This window comes from Salvia hispanica, chromosome 1 (assembly GCF_029641045.1).
Source record: "Salvia hispanica isolate PSC_SH4W2 chromosome 1, Shi_PSC_v1, whole genome shotgun sequence".
In the NCBI taxonomy this organism is placed as follows: Eukaryota; Viridiplantae; Streptophyta; class Magnoliopsida; order Lamiales; family Lamiaceae; genus Salvia; species Salvia hispanica.
Window position 1 is genome coordinate 16,655,362 of NC_142692.1, and position 19,174 is coordinate 16,674,535.

The 19,174-nt window shown below is 35.9% G+C and overlaps 1 protein-coding gene across 1 annotated transcript; it reads right to left on the minus strand.

Moving 5' to 3' along the window:
- Positions 1-12,947: 12,947 nt before the first annotated feature.
- On the minus strand, positions 12,948-14,990 carry LOC125221130 (putative pectinesterase/pectinesterase inhibitor 7). The gene is made up of 2 exons (XM_048123253.1): positions 14,009-14,990; positions 12,948-13,754 (listed from the first exon to the last, which is right to left on the minus strand). The coding sequence occupies exons 1-2, from the start codon at positions 14,988-14,990 to the stop codon at positions 13,063-13,065; spliced, it is 1,674 nt and encodes a 557-aa protein (XP_047979210.1). The 3' UTR covers positions 12,948-13,062.
- Positions 14,991-19,174: the final 4,184 nt, after the last annotated feature.

Here is a 19,174-nt window from a genome sequence, read left to right on the forward strand (position 1 = left end):
TGTATAGGCTCATGACATAACTCTCAAATCATCAAATCATGCATAGTTTACCATATGCTTGCTCGAAATCTACACTCTCCTCTACTACGGTGTGATTAAAGATCTAAGGCCCGAAAGGTCTTTTCTATAGGTTGTAATGTAGGCTCTTTGGATAGGTGAGGTAATTTTTGGCTAAAGTGACTTTAATCCCCAAGATATGACATATTCAACTACACCAACTTTCTTCCCCAATCTTAGCTAGTACTAGGCTTTGCCTAGACTCTTCCCATCTACCAACATTCCACTTATGTTCAATACCTCTTTTTCAACATTCAAGGCACCCCTTTTTCACCAAATGTCAATTGCTCACCATTTTTCGCTTTCATTTTTTTGTCTTTTCTTTTCTTTTTCCCCCCCTTTTTTTTTCTTTTTCTCCATGCTTTGCATGATATTATCACTATTTTTTTTTCTTTTTCTTTTTCTTTTCTAACTCAACAAACTTGTTTTTCATTTGCCAACACCACTTCCACATTTCTCTTTGATTTTTCAAAAGTACCACATGACAATTTCAACCCCTCGGTTTGTCAAAGAAAAGGTTTATAGGCTCAAAGTGGGCTAACAAGGATTATTAACATAGCGGGTGAAATAGGATTTGGCTAATAAAAATGGCCTAACATCCTCCCTTATCTCTATAGCCACTATGTAGACTCAAGGAGATCGCGAGCAAGTTCTAGAAACATATGACATGCTTGAGATAAAACACACATTTAGTGATAGTATAGGCTTAATTCTCACAAGGTCATTTTGGCAAAAGACAAGGCACCATGCGATTCACTTTAGGCAATTTGAAATGAAAATTACATGTTACTTAGCCATATCAACAAGATTTTCAAAATTTTTTGCACAAAATAATCATTGGCAACTCCTCCAACAAATCCTCACACTCGTTCAAACATCACTTTCTCTCACCCTACTGTCATTCTACCCAAGGAAGATTATTAAACACACTAAGAAAACAAGAAAAACATTCCTAAAAAGAAACATAAACACAAAAACAACACAAATGGAACAAGGAAAATATTCCACAAAATCCACAAACAAAGAAAATCATAAGTTAGGTTACATGCCCAAATATCATCATCAAATATAGTTAAAAGAATAGGGGTACATGCCGGGTATCATCAAATCAAATCAACGAGAGAGAGAAAAGTAAAAGGAAATCCACTAGACACCCCCCAAACTTATTCTAAGCAAAGCTAGGATAAGTTTGAAAGAGAGTGGATCTTCCATGGACCTTCACTATCGAAGCATTGAAGGGGACCTAGCCGTTGAAGCAAGTCCCGACATGGTTGTTGTGCAACCTTGTAATCTAACTTGGCCAAGGCATTCCATTTGCGGGTTAGCCCATGGGTTGAGCATTTAAAATAAAAATATAATTAAAATTTTGGGTTATATACTTATATGAAGTATATATGGTAATTACATTATTAAAAGCAACGTTGATATGAAGTGTATACGGTAATTACATTATTAAAAGCAACGTTGATATGAAGTGTATAAGGTAATTATGTATTCTCTCTCAAATTAAAAGTTAGAGTTATATGGAATATAGAGGCTATTAATATTTACTCATGTTAAATACCGCATTACATCTTTCCCCTCGAAGAGAATGATCCGATTGAAGCTTCAAAAGTTATTGATGTATAAGCATGTCATTCAACTTCATAGAATTTATTTTTGACATACTACTATCTATACTATCTTTTTTAACTACTTAGAATTTTTTTGGGGTATATAATTAAGAATGCCATTCAACTCCTTTTAAATGCATGATTTTCATTTAATTGTAGTCAAATTCACGTGTTCTACTAATTAGCGATATGTTTATATATTTTGTTTCAATCTTCAATTGTTATTATTTTATTTCTCTTGATCACTTTGATAATACTTTACTATTTGCGACAATCTATATTTTTTAAAGTTAGAATATTGGATTGGATAGAAAATAGCACATAAGATCACTTTTGGCCCGAATAGCCCGTGGGTTAGCTCGAAACCCGAAGATTTAGGGCTAGGGCCGAAAATGTATAGCCCGAAAAATTCACAACCCAAATAACCCGCATCCAAATAGCCCGACAACCCGAGTGGGTTGGCCCGAACCCAAGCGGGTTAGCCCAATTGACATCCCTAATTCAATCTATGCTACTACAAAGACGAGCTATTGCTTTTTCAGAAAGTTGGTGTTCCATTTTTGGGACGCTCTAATTCCCTAAGCGGATCTAGGTGGGGTTGGGCGGGGTCGACCGACCCCACGGAAATGCCCTCCATCGGCCGCCGACCCCATAGTCTCCACACCTTCGCTGCCATCCTCAATTATATCCATCCGACGAACGGCCTACTTTTTGCAATTTCTTGTTAATTTTCTATTGGTTGGGCTTTTAAAACTGGACCATCATTTTTTTATTTGTGAATAAGTTACAGCAGCCTAACTCATATTTCAGATTGTATAATATAAATTCCATCATTAATTAAAGTCTTCATAATAACTAAAGTTGAACGAAACAAGCTTTAAGTTTCAACATTAATATGATGATATGTTACTCAGTTTAGAATAGCGAGACTATTATTATTTGCTTTTTTTCACTTTAATTTGTAGACTAATCAATAATTACTCATTTTACTATGCATTCCTTATTTTGTTCTCTTAGTCACAATTTTTTTTCTCTAATTTAATTACTTTTGCTTTTGATTTTTGATTTCATCATGTTGTTTATCTTATCGACTAGACATCTTGAAAAGATTGATATTTGAATATATCTATACTATTAGAAATTTTATAAAATTATCCAGATTATCAAGAATAATTTCTAATGAAATAATTTCAAGTCATTTTTAGAATATTTATACTAATTGAAGTCAACTTTCCTACGAAATAATCCTTTTGTCCCATAAAAATATGAACAACTAATATGAACACCAGAATTAAGATAAAATTGGTAAAGTAAGAGAGAAGATGAGAATGGTAATTAAAGTAGTGTTAGTTAGGGGTGGGAATACGGGTATCCGTGGATACCCGATCCAAAAAAACCGGTACCAAAACCCGAAAATCATCTAAATGTCTATCCAAAATCCAATTCGATATATTTTCGAGTACTTCAATACCCGCCCCGGGTATCCATACCCGACGTATCGGGTACCCAAATACCCGACTCTTTACATGTGTTAATAGCTAATAAAAAAAATTCAAATTTTATATATTAATATAAATATAGAAATATTTAAATTAACTAATTGGGGTGCGTTAAAATGACAACACCTCTTAAAATAACATCTTACCACCATTCCTAGCCAATCATTTGTACACGTGGACGAATAATCAGCTGACATGTGGCAATCATAAAAAATGCTCAAGGGTAAATTTTCTTGGTCAGCAATATCCAATATACTAGACAACAATTTACAACGTTTTTTTTTTCTCGGCTAGCAATATCCAATACGCTAAGTAGCGTTTATAATATTGATGAATACGTGGTGTCATAGTGTCACTTTAAGAGGTGTTGTCATTTTAACACAAATCTTAACTAATATCTTTAATGTTGTACATATTTTGTAGTATAAAACTATAAAAAAAGTGGGTCACTTTTTATTTTAAAATATATGATTATGTAATATGTAAGTAAAATTATAAAAGTTGCGCATTTAATTAAATAGTGGAAGCAACCTATAATATAATTCAAAAGTCAAAATAATTAACTAAAATATAAAAACCATATGAGTTGGTTATGCAATAAGTAAAACTTGAGAGTTTGGAGAAGCCGTGACCTTGGGTAAGAGAGATTGACTTATTTATATAAGTTTATAGAAAGTTAATCTAGTAAGTTGTAATTAGTAAATAAATTAGCCTAGCTCTCGAAGCCAAAATGGCTAAACCTAATTTAAAAGTGCTTTAAATAATAAATTGGATATTCGGGTAATATCCGATACCCATTCGGGTTAGCCAATACCCGATTTATCTTAAATTTCAATATCCAATCCCGTACCCAATCCCAAAAAATTGGATATTGGGTATCTAATACCCGACGAATATCGGATTGGGTACGGGAAAACCCAATACCCGATATCCGTATTCCCACTCCTAGTGTTAGTGGATAGTAGGATTCACATTATACTAGTGTTTAATGGTGTAATAAGTTGTAAATAAGTTAATGTATATGAGTAATAAACTTTTCAAAAATGGAATGCACATATTTTTATGAGACATACAAAATTGAAAAGTGCACATATTTTTATGGGTAGTGCTATTTAAATTTTAATATTTTTACTAAAAATAATTATTTAAATAACATATTTATTGTTCGTTCGATCCGATCCCACGAATATAAATTTCTGGATCCGCCACCCCAAGCATGTTATTGCAAATGATGAGACACGTAGCACGTGGCAATTACTACACGGTAAAAAGGTGAAGATGAGTAGTGTTGTGAATAATATGAATAGTGTCGTAAATGGTGCTAAATACTCCCTCTGTCCCATTAGAAATGAAACGTTTTCCTTTTTGGATTGTCTCATTAAAAATGAAACGTTTCTTAAAATAGAAATAACTTTATCCCTACTTTTCCCTCTCTCTTACTTTACTCTCTCTTCTTTAACTCACAAAACAACACTACATAAAATTCTGTGCCGAAAAGCAAACGTTTCATATTTATTGGGACGGAGGGAGTATGAGTTAAATAGTTATTCGAATGTAGTTAGAAACATTTTCAAAATCAAACATGATGAACGGTCCCAAGGATCAAGCTCAGACGCTATTACTCTTATTTTGACTCCGAAGCATGTGAAAATAGGCGTAATAGGAGTGAATGGACATCTTTGTTGAAAACGTGTGATAAATAAGAGGCTTTTGGCCTTTCATGTGGCTAAGTCCTTTGGCCTTTCATGTTCTTGTAACCTCCATTTGGTTTATGATGTCCCTTAATGCTAAGACCTTTGAGGTGGCCTCCCCTATCCTATAAATAGGTGGAGTTTGGAAGAGGGAAGATACACCAAAAAAAAGCATTACATCTTCTCTCAAGCTCTACATCATAGTGTGCATCTTAGGAGCATTGCATAGCTCGATTCTCGGAACTCCATCAAGTTCGCCGGTGCCTAGCGGGTTTGAGGTGCTTCTACACGCTAGGAGGAAGTCGTTTTATCTTTGGGGGCAATACGCCATTCCGTGAGCACTAGCCGGGGCGTAATTTGTCTTGCGGAAAGAGGGCTTCCCTCGACTCGACTTATAGTTCGGTTTGTTTTATTAATTCCGTTGTAATTTTCATTCCACTTATTGTTATTATCTTCCTTCGATTGTAATAGTTAGAGTACCGCATGTAACGGCTTGGGAATTTTATCCCATTATTTCTAACAATCGCAAGACAAATTAGTGTACTCTTCTAAGACAGGATTATACCAATCGAAGTTGGAGGAAACATGAGCTCCAATGCTGGAATGAAGAAACGAACAGTCGCAATGTCGATGTGCAATGAAGTGGTTAATTCCTTGAGAGCTATTCTCTTGAGAATCGTGTTTATCGTTTGTCATTTGACAAGCAAGACCAATTTTGACTTGGTAGTAATAATTGGGATGCATGTGGTGTTGAATATACCAATGCACATATGATTCAATATAATTGTGTACTTATTGATGGAGACAATATTGTGCAAATTATTTGAACGTGTTGTTACAAACAAAAAAGATCACATGGTGGTCGCAATGGTCTCCGACGTGGACCATGGTAATAATCCAAATGAATGGTTTATTGATACGGGTGCCACATGTCATGTGTGCTCCGAGAGAAGCATTTTTTCTACTTACAGATCTGTTGGAGGTAGAAAAGTACGCATGAGAAACCAAGCCTCTTCTGAGGTAGTTGGTGTGGGTAATGTGTTCCTAAAACTAGGATCTGGAAAGGTTCTTACCCTTAAGGATGTGCTGCATGTCCCAGACATCCGAAATAATTTGGTGTCAGGCTCACTTCTAGTAAATCATGGATTTTCACTAGAATTTAAGTGTGAAAAGGTTATATTGACCAAGAATGGAAAATTCATAGGTGAATGCCACCTAGTGAATGAGCTTTTTGAGCTGAATGTTACAGTCATTCACCGTGGAAAAGGAAAATGCAATAAGGAAGATGACACATCCTCTTATTTGCTTGAGAGCTCTGATTTATGGCATAATAGATTGGGACATGTAAATCTAAATGCTATAAAAAGATTAGTAAATCTTAATTTACTAAAAGTTGATAAGTTTAACTCACAAGAAAGATGTGAAGTGTGTGTTGAAGCCAAAATGGCTAAGCTGCCGTTCCATTCGGTGGAGCGGAGCACAAAACCTCTTGAATTGATCCATACAGACGTATGTGATTTGAAATTTGTGCAAACAAGAGGTGGTAACAAGTATTTCATCACATTTATAGATGATTGCACAAGGTATTGTTACATTTACTTATTAAGAAGTAAAGATGAGGCAATTGAAGCGTTTAAAGACTTCAAAAATGAAGCCGAAAATCAACTTAATTGTCGAATTAAGTGTGTTCGAAGTGATAGAGGTGGTGAATATGTGGCGCCGTTTGCAGAATTATGTCATGCAAGTGGTATAATTCACCAAACCACGGCTCCATATTCTCCTCAATCGAATGGTGTTGCTGAACGCAAAAATCGAACACTGAAAGAGATGATGAATGCTCTGTTGATTAATTCAGGTTTACCCCAGAACATGTGGGGGGAGGCTGTGTTAACGGCAAATTATATCCTGAATAAGATTCCACTAAAAAGTAGTTATGTGACTCCCTATGAGTTGTGGAAAGGCAAGAAACCTTCGTATGAATTCATACCTCAAAGTGTGGGGGTGTTTAGCAAAGGTAGAAGTGCCGCCTCCGAAACAAGTTGCTATTGGCCCTAAAACAGTCGATTGCATCTTTATTGGCCATGCACTTAATAGTAGTGCATATCATTTCCTAGTCCATAAGTCAGTTGTGCCTGGCGTGGCTGAAGGATCAACGATAGAGTCAAGAAATGCTATATTCTTTGAGAATGTTTACCCTTGCAAGAGGCAGGGGGATCTTTCTAGTGAAAGAATGATGGATGAATCCACTAGTTCTAATCCTCCAAAAAGGACGAGGTTAAGCCCTGAGGATGTAGAACCAAGACGTGGTGAAAGAGTTAAAATTGCTAAGACTTTTGGTCCCGACTTCATAACCTTTATGTTGGATGATGAACCAAAGTCGTTGGCGGAAGTGCTGTCTGGCCCAGATGCGCCATTCTGGCAAGAAGCAATCAATAGTGAAATTGAATCAATTATGAGAAATAACACATGGGTGTTAGTAGACTTGCCAGAAGGTTGTAAGACCTCAGGGTGCAAGTGGATCCTGAGAAGGAAATATAAAACTGATGGTACTATTGAAAAGTACAAAGCTCGCCTAGTTGTAAAAGGCTTTAAGCAGCAAGAAGGATATGACTTCTTCGACACGTATTCACCCGTTACGAGAATCACTTCCATTCGGGTGCTTCTTGCGATTGCTGCTTTGCACAATCTTGAAATTCACCAAATGGATGTGAAAACTGCATTTCTGAATGGTGAATTGGAGGAAGAAATTTATATGGAGCAACCTGAAGGGTTTGTAGTACCTGGCCAAGAAAGGAAGGTATGCAAACTAGTGAGGTCTCTATATGGATTAAAACAAGCGCCTTTGCAATGGCATTTGAAGTTTGACAATGTGATGTTGTCAAATGGGTTCACTATCAACGAGTGTGATAAGTGTGTTTACATTAAGAACACAAATAATGGCTTCGTTATTGTGTGTCTTTATGTGGATGATATGTTGATTATGGGCAGCAATAGTGTCATTATCAACGAGACCAAAAATATATTGAATAGAAATTTCGATATGAAAGATAAGGTCTAGCTGATGTGATTCTTGGAATCAAGATTAAAAGGAATCCTGAGGGAATAGCTTTGACACAATCTCATTACATTGAGAAAGTGCTTAAAAAGTTTCACTCCTTTGACTGTGAGCCAGCTAAGACTCCATTGGAACCCAACGTGCATTTGAGTAAGCACACGGGTGAGCCTGTAGCTCAAGAAGAATATGCAAGGATCATAGGGAGTTTGATGTTTATCACAAACTGCACCCGACCAGATCTTGCGTGTACGGTGAATAAGCTGAGCCGATTTACGAGCAACCCAAGCAAGGAACATTGGAAAGCTCTGCGTAGGGTTTTGAGATACTTGAAGTATACTCTTAACTTTGAGCTGCAGTACACAATCTATCCCCAAGTACTTGAAGGGTACTGTGATGCAAATTGGATCTCTGATTCAAAAGACTCGTTTTCGACGAATGGGTATGTGTTCACTGTGGGGGGTGGAGCTATTTCGTGGAAGTCAACGAAGCAGACGTGTATAGCTCGATCCACCATGGAATCTGAGTTTATCGCTTTAGACAAAGCAGGGGAAGAAGCTGAGTGGTTTAGAAACTTCCTAGAAGATATTCCATATTGGAAGAAGCCAGTGCCGGCAGTAGTGATACACTGTGATAGCCAAGCGGCTATAGGGAGAGCACATAGTGGCTTATACAATGGTAAGTCTTGACATATTCGTCGGCGACATAATACCGTGAGGCAGTTGATCACAAGTGGTGTTATCGCAGTTGACTATGTAAGGTCAGTGGATAACTTAGCGGATCCGTTAACGAAAAGTTTAAACCGTGATCAAATGCATAAATTGCTAAAAGGAATGGGACTGAAAACCACATTTTAAAAGATGATTATAGTGGTAACCCAACCATACGATTGGAGATCCCATGGGCTTGGTTCAATGGGAAAACAAAGCTATATGACTCTAGTTGTAACACTCGAAAAATATTTTATCTTCGCCCATTCTTTAGAAAACATTGAGTGTTGTAACCTGCAAGTGGTAAGAAGCTAAGTTTTGACTTTTAATGATTCTTAGAAGCCTCGAGGAGGTGGGTATTGCAGGATACCCAGAAAAGAATCACCTATGTAAGTGAAGAAGTGTGGGCCGCTTCAACATGTGAATCACTTATGAATCCAAAGTGGTGTTCCATGGCCAGTAAATGACACAAACATGAGAACTGATGAGTTTGTAAATAGTATTGTGTCAAAATTATTGTCTCGGTATACACCAAGGAGGAATGGTTCAAGGCATCACGTCCACCAGGCCGCCGGTATGCCCGATAGTGTTGACTATGGAAAGTTCAAAGCCCCAAGCTACTATTCCAAATGCAATATTGTTTCTCGAGGATTGAGCGAAGAGTCTGCATGCATGCATACACGTCTTGTGTTGGTTTGAGTTGGCAGTGCTCTAACCAATGTGGGGGATTGTTGAAAACGTGTGATAAATAAGAGGCTTTTGGCCTTTCATGTGGCTAAGTCCTTTGGCCTTTCATGTTCTTGTAACCTCCATTTGGTTTATGATGTCCCTTAATGCTAAGACCTTTGAGGTGGCCTCCCCTATCCTATAAATAGGTGGAGTTTGGAAGAGGGAAGATACACCAAAAAAAAGCATTACATCTTCTCTCAAGCTCTACATCGTAGTGTGCATCTTAGGAGCATTGCATAGCTCGATTCTCGGAACTCCATCAAGTTCGACGGTGCATAGCGGGTTTGAGGTGCTTCTACACGCTAGGAGGAAGTCGTTTTATCTTTGGGGGCAATACGCCATTCCGTGAGCACTAGCCGGGGCGTAATTTGTCTTGCGGAAAGAGGGCTTCCCTCGACTCGACTTATAGTTCGGTTTGTTTTATTAATTCCGTTGTAATTTTCATTCCACTTATTTTTATTATCTTCCTTCGATTGTAATAGTTAGAGTACCACCTGTAACGGCTTGGGAATTTTATCCCATTATTTCTAACAATCTTTTCAAATTATCATTGCACGGGAATATGTATAGTGCTCAAAGATTTTTGTAACACGCCATTAATCTCCATGTATAATTGTATCAAGCATGTCATAGTGAGAAATCCGAAAGATCATGCAAAAGAAATACTCCTTACATCCCATGATAGATGTCTCATTTCCTTTTTTAGAAAAAATTTCCTCTCACATTATTGTAAACATATTGTTTTCTCTTTGGATTTAACACACAAAAACATCATCTCCTAAAATCCAGTGTCATTACCTGAGTTTAGTCTTTATTTTAATATTGCAGTGTAATTGTTGACTTTGGTAGATGGTTAATTCATGGTAAATATGTTCATTTGGATTATGTTCAATCTTTAATCTTCTTCTTTTATTCCTCGTATTTAATTTAACTGACTATATTTTTTTGGTGTTTTTGTGTATGTGGTTCATCTAGTTCAATATGAGTTTGGAAAGGACTAACGATTAAACCCTTCCAATATCAGTGAGACTTACATGTACAAGGATATTATATTTGGTTAATCTACTTTTCATGAATTTTGTTTTTGGTGCCAATTTTGGAAGTGCGTTTGACATGCTGAATATTGTATTAGCTTCTACAGCATACTAAACTGTAAGTTTTGTGTCTCACATATGTGATATGTGATAGAATCCTAAATAGAATTGGATTTTAGTATAATACATTATTTGGTATAAGACACATTTTACTCTAATTAATTGACTATCAATTAATTATTGTCACATATCAATTAATTAAATAATCATATTATATTTCTCCAAAGAGAATATATGTTCATATATATATGTGCCGATTGATTGCCAATGATTGGAAAAGATTGATTACATAATCTTTTTATGGAATGAATATTAATTCCTTGGCCATCAAATAAAGAATCGTGCGTATATATCATTAAGATTTGATTAGAATTGATTGTGATCAATTAGTAATATTAATAGACGGAAGATTATATTATTAGTCAATAAGAAACGTATTTACTAATTATTTTGGGCCTCTTTGATGGAAAGGGCTTTTAAGGTTTCATAATTAGGGTTTGTCCTATCTCTGTCTATAAATACAAGTGTGGTGATCCCATCAAATCACACACATTACAGAGAACACATAAACGTGGGAAAGAGAGAGAAACAAATCCTTGGAGTTGGAGTTGGAGTTGCGCCATACGCCAAAAAGAGTTCAAGGAAATCGTCTCCTCCTTCCTCAATCGCTTCCGCTATGGATCGCCAAGGTATGTTTCAATCCTATTATGTTTATGGTTTTACGTGAAATACATATTGTTCGAAGATCTTGCTTTACTCATATTCAATTATGTAATCTTGAATATATGATGATAAATAATGTCCAACATAAACTGCCGCTTCAACGCTGTAGCTTTTAATTCCCTTGTACGTCTGTCTATGTGGCTGATACATGATGCATATGATGATGTTTGAATCGAAGGTGTATATGATTATTAACTTATTTTATTAATTGCAGCTTCGAGTGTCAGTGATAATGAGCCACGACCCTTATGCAATAGTGTTGGATGACATGCATTACAATGGTCGCGCCACTGATAAGCAAGCAATCGACTTCCATTTTGACCCCAAATTATGTCTCCTCTCATACATCCAGTGACTAGTTCCATTAGATTTTTTACAAAGTTAGTCAAAATAAGATCTATTATTAGATATTTTACATTTTTGTATATTCAAATTTGACGTATTGTTCAAACAGAGTTCTTAATGAAGTTTTGTTGAATGATTTTGTTCTTTTGGATATAAAATGTATTATGTACTTTTATAATTTAAAGAAAATCATAATTTATAAATAAAATAAGGAAATATGTAAATTACAGAAATTTGTGGGCTATAATGTACATTACAAAAAATTATAAGAATTATTGTAATTATTAATATTTATAAGGGGTATTTTGTAAATTATCACTTGTATTATGTGAGTGTAGCTTTAGACGATATTTAATGGCACGTTGAAGTGCCACTACATAAGGTATATTATGGCATTTTTCAGTGAAGTAACACACACTCTATCCTGGCACTTGATCTATCATTACATGTGTAGGGGCTGACACTTACTTCAAGTGCCATTATATATAAGATGTAATGTTAACATAATTCTGGTGCCATTTTGAAGTGCCATAAAAACCCAATTTTCTAGTAGTGGAGATTTCTATAGTCGTCAAATTTAATTACTTCACGTACATAGTTGAAGAAATCTTACTATAAAAAGGGAAGATGTTTTTTCATCATCACACCAAAATTAGGTTTCACAAAGGGGAGTGTCGGGCATGGTGGAGCTGGGCTCGGCCCTGAGTAGTTAGAATTCGCTAGAGCGACAAGAGAAAGACTTTTGAAATAGAAGAGAAATGTAGTAGACCAGGGAGAGGTGATGAGAGGGTGTATAGAAGAGGATATCAAAGTTTGGTCAGAGCTTGGTATTTCTCATAAAACTTTAAAGTTGGTCTAAAACATCACAAACTTGGTAATTTATTTGGTATTTCCCAAACAGACTAACTCAAATAAAATATTTTCATCAAAATCTTATTTTACATGGGCAACCGTGATACGTTTTACGATATTTTAAACTAATTTTTAAGTTCATAACAAGTAGAATAAAAAATTACATAGAAAACAACATTGATTTAATTATATCAAGTATAATAAAAAAAACCTCGTATGTTAGTCAAATATATTGATAATACCAAACTTTGTCCAAAGTTTATAGGTTTAGGACCAATATTTCAATTCTTTTATTATTGGATCATCTTTTAGAGTTATTATTGATTTTTGGACATTAGACTCTCAGGTGCGGTGTGGACTCACATGTCTAGTTTATATTGGGCCGAAATAGTTTTGATAAAGTCACTTTTTATTTAATTGAGCTACAATTAATTACTAGTTTTTGAGTTAAGATTGATTAATTGATAAGCTCGAATTATATTAATTGCTTGAACTTTGAATTTCCTTCAACTTCAAGTCTGCATTGCTTCATTGTTTCAGTTATGACAGTTCAATAACAAAAAAAAAAGTCAAAGCTGACTATTACGTACATAATTCTCTTTTTTTGTATTATAAGTTAGTCTTCATGTTCTGTTTTTCCAATAACAAGCGGAAAGAATTATAATTCCTAAAGAAATAAAAAACAAATATGAAGAAATCAATACAATCCACTTGTATAAGCAAGCCCGGTATCAGGTATCCAATCATCCCCGCCCAAAAACGCAGCCACAGTGAAATTAGCAGCCTCGGTCGCACTAATCACATGAAACCCGGGCCACGTGACTCTCCGGCCCGTTTCCGCTCCCGGCCCGGTATTACCAAACTCGGCATAATACGACGTGTTGAGTGCAAAATCACCCGACCACACACTCCACCCGGCCGGGTCGACCACACTATCCAAATACGACTGCATATACACGGCCCGCGAGTACTCCTTCCACGGCCGCCCAAGATACGTCCTCACCGTCCGATTGGAGGCGGCGAGATCTCCGGCAGCCCGGATCGTGCAGTTCTGGATCGAAATCCCGGTGCTCTGATTGGGATCGGTCCGGCCCTGGGCCGTGATCGCGTTGAACTGGTTGGCCATGGGCAGCCGCGGGTAGAGGTTGCACGACTGGAGGACCACGGCCGCGTTGCCGAAGATGAAGTCGACTGTGCCGTAGACGTCGCACTCGAGGTAGAACTGGCGGAGGGAGTGGACGTAGAGCGTGTCCTGGTAGGCCTCGAAGCTGCAGGCGTAGAAGGTGGAGAAGTCCGCACCGTTGCGCACGGCCACTGCCTGGTGCTTCTCCGGCCCCGCCGTGTTGCGGAATGTTATTCCCACTGCAAGGAATCCGGGCGCCACCACAGCTGCCAGAAATGGCGGGAGTTGGTTAGAGCAAACATTATAGCTTTCCTACTTGTTCATTTTTTTTCATTTTCCTTTTGGGAGTCATTTGAAAGAGCAAAAATATTATATTTCTTAAAATGGAAATATCATTATTTCTATTTTATTTTTTCTAAAAAATACTTTGTTTTATGTACTAGTACTAGTTTATTTTATTTTTTTAATCAATTTACCATACTAGTCTATATTTTTTAAGACGGAGGGAGTAAATACATACCGAATGTGGGAGAATTGAAGGTGGTCCATCCGTCGACGACGCTGTGATTTCCGGTGATGATGGTTTCATTAATCCCAGCTCCGACCATCATCAAGTATTTCTTATTTTTGGGGATGGAAATGTACTCTTCATAGACGCCGGCCGTTATGTAGATGAGGAAGTAGCCGTTACTCCCATCGGTATTGTTCGGAGCAGCACTAACGGCGTCATTGATCGCCGTGAAGTTCCCGCTCCCATCCTGACTCACAACAACAATGTCACTCACCTCCACCTGACTCTCAACGCCGTCATCCTGCAGCAGCCGTCTGTTACCGTTAACCTTCCGGTAAACCTCCCGATTCACATTAGACATTTTCAAATTCAGCTTTCCGTTGCGCATGAGGTGCTTCCTGGCCGAGGGATTCTTGCTCTTCTTCCTCTTGCTGTGTGGCGACGGCACCCAGCCTCTGATGAAGAGGGCCAACGACACGCTGTAGAGGCGCGTGTCGTTGGAGAGGGGCGTCAGGATGCCGTTCCTGGTGCTCCAGGCGGCCGCGGCCGCCTGGAGGCCGTCGATGCATGTTTGGGTGTTGGTGAGGGTGGCGCTGAGGAGGGTTTGGACGTCATCCACGCGCGATGGGGTTAGGGTTTGGGAGGTCTTGTTGACGATTTGGAAGGAGGTGATGAGGTCGTCGATGCTGGATTGGGCGAGGAACTGGCAGTCTTGGAGTGCTCGGGTTGCGGGGATGGTGAGGCTGGTGGTGGATTGGTGGAGGTTTTTTTCGACGAGGGCTAGGAATTTCCGGGCGGCTGAGATGGATTGACGGACGGAGAAGCGACTGTAGTCGTAGACGGTGGAAGAGGAGTTGGTGGTGGGGAGGACGGAGTTGCAGAAGGAAGGGTATGGAGTGGATTTGCATAGTTTAGAAGGAGGAGTTTGAGTTTGAGCATAGGATTGGGAGAGAAGTAGAATGAAGATTGGGAATAGTAGGTTTTGGGCCATTATGGAATGTGATGATTTGATGGGAGTCTAGAGTGTGTATTTATAGGTGATTCTTGAATTGTGACTTTCATCTAGGTTGTAATTTTTATATTTACTTTGAAAATATAAAAACGGTGAAACTTATCTTTGTAAATAGTACTTCCCCTCCATCCTCCATTGTGTGTTTCGGTTTTTTATTTTGGTCCGTTCCATATTAATTGTCCCACTTTATTTTTACCGCGTTTGGTAGTGTACTCCATATTTCAATAACACATTTACACTCATATTTTATTATAAAATCTAGTACATAAAAGTAAAACTCACATTTTACTAACTTTTTCAATTCACTTAGTATATTATAGTATTTCTTAAAATCTGTGCTGGATCAAAGTGGGATACAATGGGACGCGGAGGGAGTATTCCATACAGAAGTCTATATAAGAAAATAGTAGAATTGAATATTTGACATTTGGTAGTGCATGTAGTTTGATTTGTGGTGAGTCAACTCCGTTTGGCTTGTAATGCATATTGAAACCGCGTAGATCTCAAACCAAATTTATTGCATTCTCATCTACTATAAAAATTCAGCAAGTTGCGCACCGTTACTTATTTCTGCTTGCATTTTCTTATATTTCAACTATTGCGCAATTTGTCATCGCCATCTGTGTTCATAAATTGAAAATGTTACATAGTGCTTGTCAATTGCATAATAACTTAAGAACGTGTAATATTTAACTCCAAATTGGTTTGCATGCAAAATACTACTATTGGTTTATTTAGTTCGAATTTGAACTTCAAATAGTGACCACATCCGTCCAATACATATATAACGATAATATTTATAGCATTTGGAATATAATAGTACAACATTTATTTGGAAAAAAGGATCTCATCTACATTCATCAAGGTATCTTTTAGTGTTTGAACTTTGAATTGATATGGACAATCATTATTAATGATGGAAAATAAATTCTAAATTATTGTCAATTGTTATGGCTAAATGAATAATGATTATTTCTTATTCTTGAAGGCGATATAATTGATAAACAATGATAATAAAAAAAAGGTGGAATAAGCAAAATGAGAAAAAGCAAAAAGGTCGGAATATTAAGGCGACAAAATAATACAACTCCAACATTGCTATTCATATTTGTCCGTTTATAATTATATGGGATTAGGACTTACTGCTCTCAATTCATACTATATTCTATTTTTTTTTATATCAAAATTTTAATTTTGTTTCGCATTATCCATATATATGAGTTACTTTAATCTTCCACCAATTTATATTCTGCTTATTTTGAAATGAGATTTTATCTTGATGTAAAATTTATCATTTCCGACCTCTATTTTCTTATTCAATAGTATATGATTATTTCAACACTATATTGTCTAATTTAATCTCAATACTAATGTATAGAAAGCTCACCCACCTACAGTATGACTGACTATAGGAGTCAAATTTAGCATATTTTCAATACTAATCACAAATATAAAATATATAAAATAAGACGGCATAATGTAATTAAATAATAAAGTAAGTATAAAAATTGGTTGCCTTATAATTAAAATTTAAACAAGTCAACTCTAAATGTTTTTATTAATTATCGCTAAGTAATTCTAACTATTCTATCCATAATAAAAGACTTTGTTCATCGTGACAAGAATGACCAATTTTGTGAAACAACTATACCTAATTATGTTGACAATTGGTGCGACTAAAATTCCCATCCTAATTCTTGCCTAATAAGTTAATAGCGACCCTACTATATCTAGGCAAACTACTATTATTATGAAAAAAAGGAACAATAGTAGAAGTCTAATACATGATCGACTGGTTTTTATTCCAAGTAGATAAATAAAATAGCAAGTTGGATTGCATAAATTTATCAAACTGACGAGCTTTGGCAAGTCAATGTCGTAGCATGTGATCTTAATTTAGTCAACTAGCTATTCTAATGCGGGTATTGCATCTATTTGAAACCATTTTATTAATCTTCTAATTAAAGATAACTTGGTTATTTTAGAATGAGCTCAAAATCATTTACAAATTAAAAATAGTTACACATAATATCACTTCATTTTGGTCCATCATTTATTAATTATTTCATTTTATTATTTTTCATAATGGATCTCACATTTCATTAAATCATTTTACTCATATTTTATTATAATACTAATCCTTATAATATGGAGTATAAAAGACGTGCTTAGTCTAAATCAGACACATATTGAGAGAAGGATGGATTACTATGTTTGCTATAATCGATGGAGTGACAAGTTTTCACCTTCTTTTTACTTGAAGAACAAGGGACAATAACTAGTCTACGTTTGGTAATAGTATATGATGCCAAGATAGAAAAGTTAGTTTGACTCAAAACATTAAAAAAAATAATAATAAATAAATATTGTCGGTTAGCGGTGAAATAACTCCATTACAATATTTTTGTTACTTCGCAGATTTTTTTTTCCCATCAGCAATTTTTATCAGTCGAAGATAACCTATTTTGTTTTTTAGTCTGTCCAATTATCAAGATGATTCATTATTAAAAATAAAAATACTTTTATTTTTGCTTTATTCTTTTTTTTATTCTATCATTTCCAGTTTAACACACAAATTAAATTGTATATAATCTCGTGATGTCTCATATTTATTGAGTCACAGGGAGTATATATTAAGAAATTGGAGCTGACAAAGTCAAAACCTACATTGCAAAAGTCAAGGCTTGCTGGAGGTTTGAAGTCAAACTTATAAAAAACACGGTTACGATTTAGTATTTCACGTCGTAAAGCAATCACAGGCCACTCTTAAAAAAAGGATAATGGAGTAATAATTTTTCATTTACATCCGCTTTTAAATACCGGAGAAACTATAAGGAGAGGGGTTTAAATTAAACTTTTTTTTGTAATTTAATATTATATTCCTTACTTTCCACATCAATTAATTGTTAGTTCTTTTTAGATCGTCCTAACTAAGAGCATCTATAATGTGGCGGACTATGGTCCATCGCATCATCATTTTATAGTCTGTTTGGGCAGACTATAGTTCGCCCTATCATTTTTAACACATATTTTATATTTAAATTTAACTTTTTTTGGTTTTCAAAAATTAAACTGTAAAATATAATATCGGCATTCCGTCGGCGTTGTTCGAGTTTGGGAAACCGTCGGGATTCATATTCAATTAGAGTGAGAGAGAAGATAAGAATGAAGTGGAGTGTGGAGTGAAAGTGGTGAAAATGGAAGTAGAAAATGAGGTATAAGAAATAAAAAATGCGTTTTATCGTCTTCTGTAGTGTGCGGAGGATAGATCCGGACGATAATAGGGCGGACTATCGTCCACGAACGTCGCGATGGATGAGGTCTTTGTCTGAACCATCGTCCAGTTAGATGCTACAGTGGGAGAGAGGAGTGGACGATAGAGCTGGACGAGGCATCATCCGGACCTATCGTCCGCCTATTGTGGATGCTCTAAAGTAACAAAGATAAAAAAATATTAGTGGAAGGTGAGTTCTATTTTTTAATATTAGTTTTATATTGAAATGTGAGTGAAGTAAAATTAGTGGTGTGTGAGATCTATTATTAAAAATAATTTAATAATAATAAAAAGATAAATGAAATAATTATTAATAGATGGACGAAAATGACAAAATGAGACGCTTATTATTAGACGGAGGAAGTACGATTTTGTTAACACAGTTGGATTGCATTTTATTGTAATTGAATTTCCCCAATGTGAAAACTATACATCATTAATTTTTCTTGGAAGACTGCCTTTTAAATATATACTAATTTTGCCTGGGATGTAGTTATATGTCACCGCCAATTCATTATTAGTATCTTTACGTATGATGATATAATCACCGTCATCTAAGATTTTATTTATTTATATTTATTAATTATTTTTCACTTGACTATGACTATATCTATCAACTTGATCTTTTTAATACTCAATGTAGCACGTAGAGTTGAATTGGGTTGTTATTAAGTCAATTCAATATCGATCCAACTCAATAATCTAAAATTTTAATTTAATCCAAAATCATCGGTTTTTATCTGGTCCCAACCCATTAACTTCTTGCTTGTTTGTACAGATTTGTGTCACGACGAAAATTGTCACCCTACCGTTAATCTTATTAAGTTACTTACTATTCAATTTAGTGTGACACATCACGATAACGACCATAGCATGATGTTACATAATT

Excerpts from the sequence above, each read along its gene's own strand:
- LOC125221130 (XM_048123253.1), bottom strand. The coding sequence starts at position 14,990 with ATGGCCCAAAACCTACTATTCCCAATCTTCATTCTACTTCTCTCCCAA. Across the intron at positions 13,755-14,008 it reads CTTCAATTCTCCCACATTCG|CTGTGGTGGCGCCCGGATTC; the intron begins GTATGTATTTAC and ends CATTTCTGGCAG.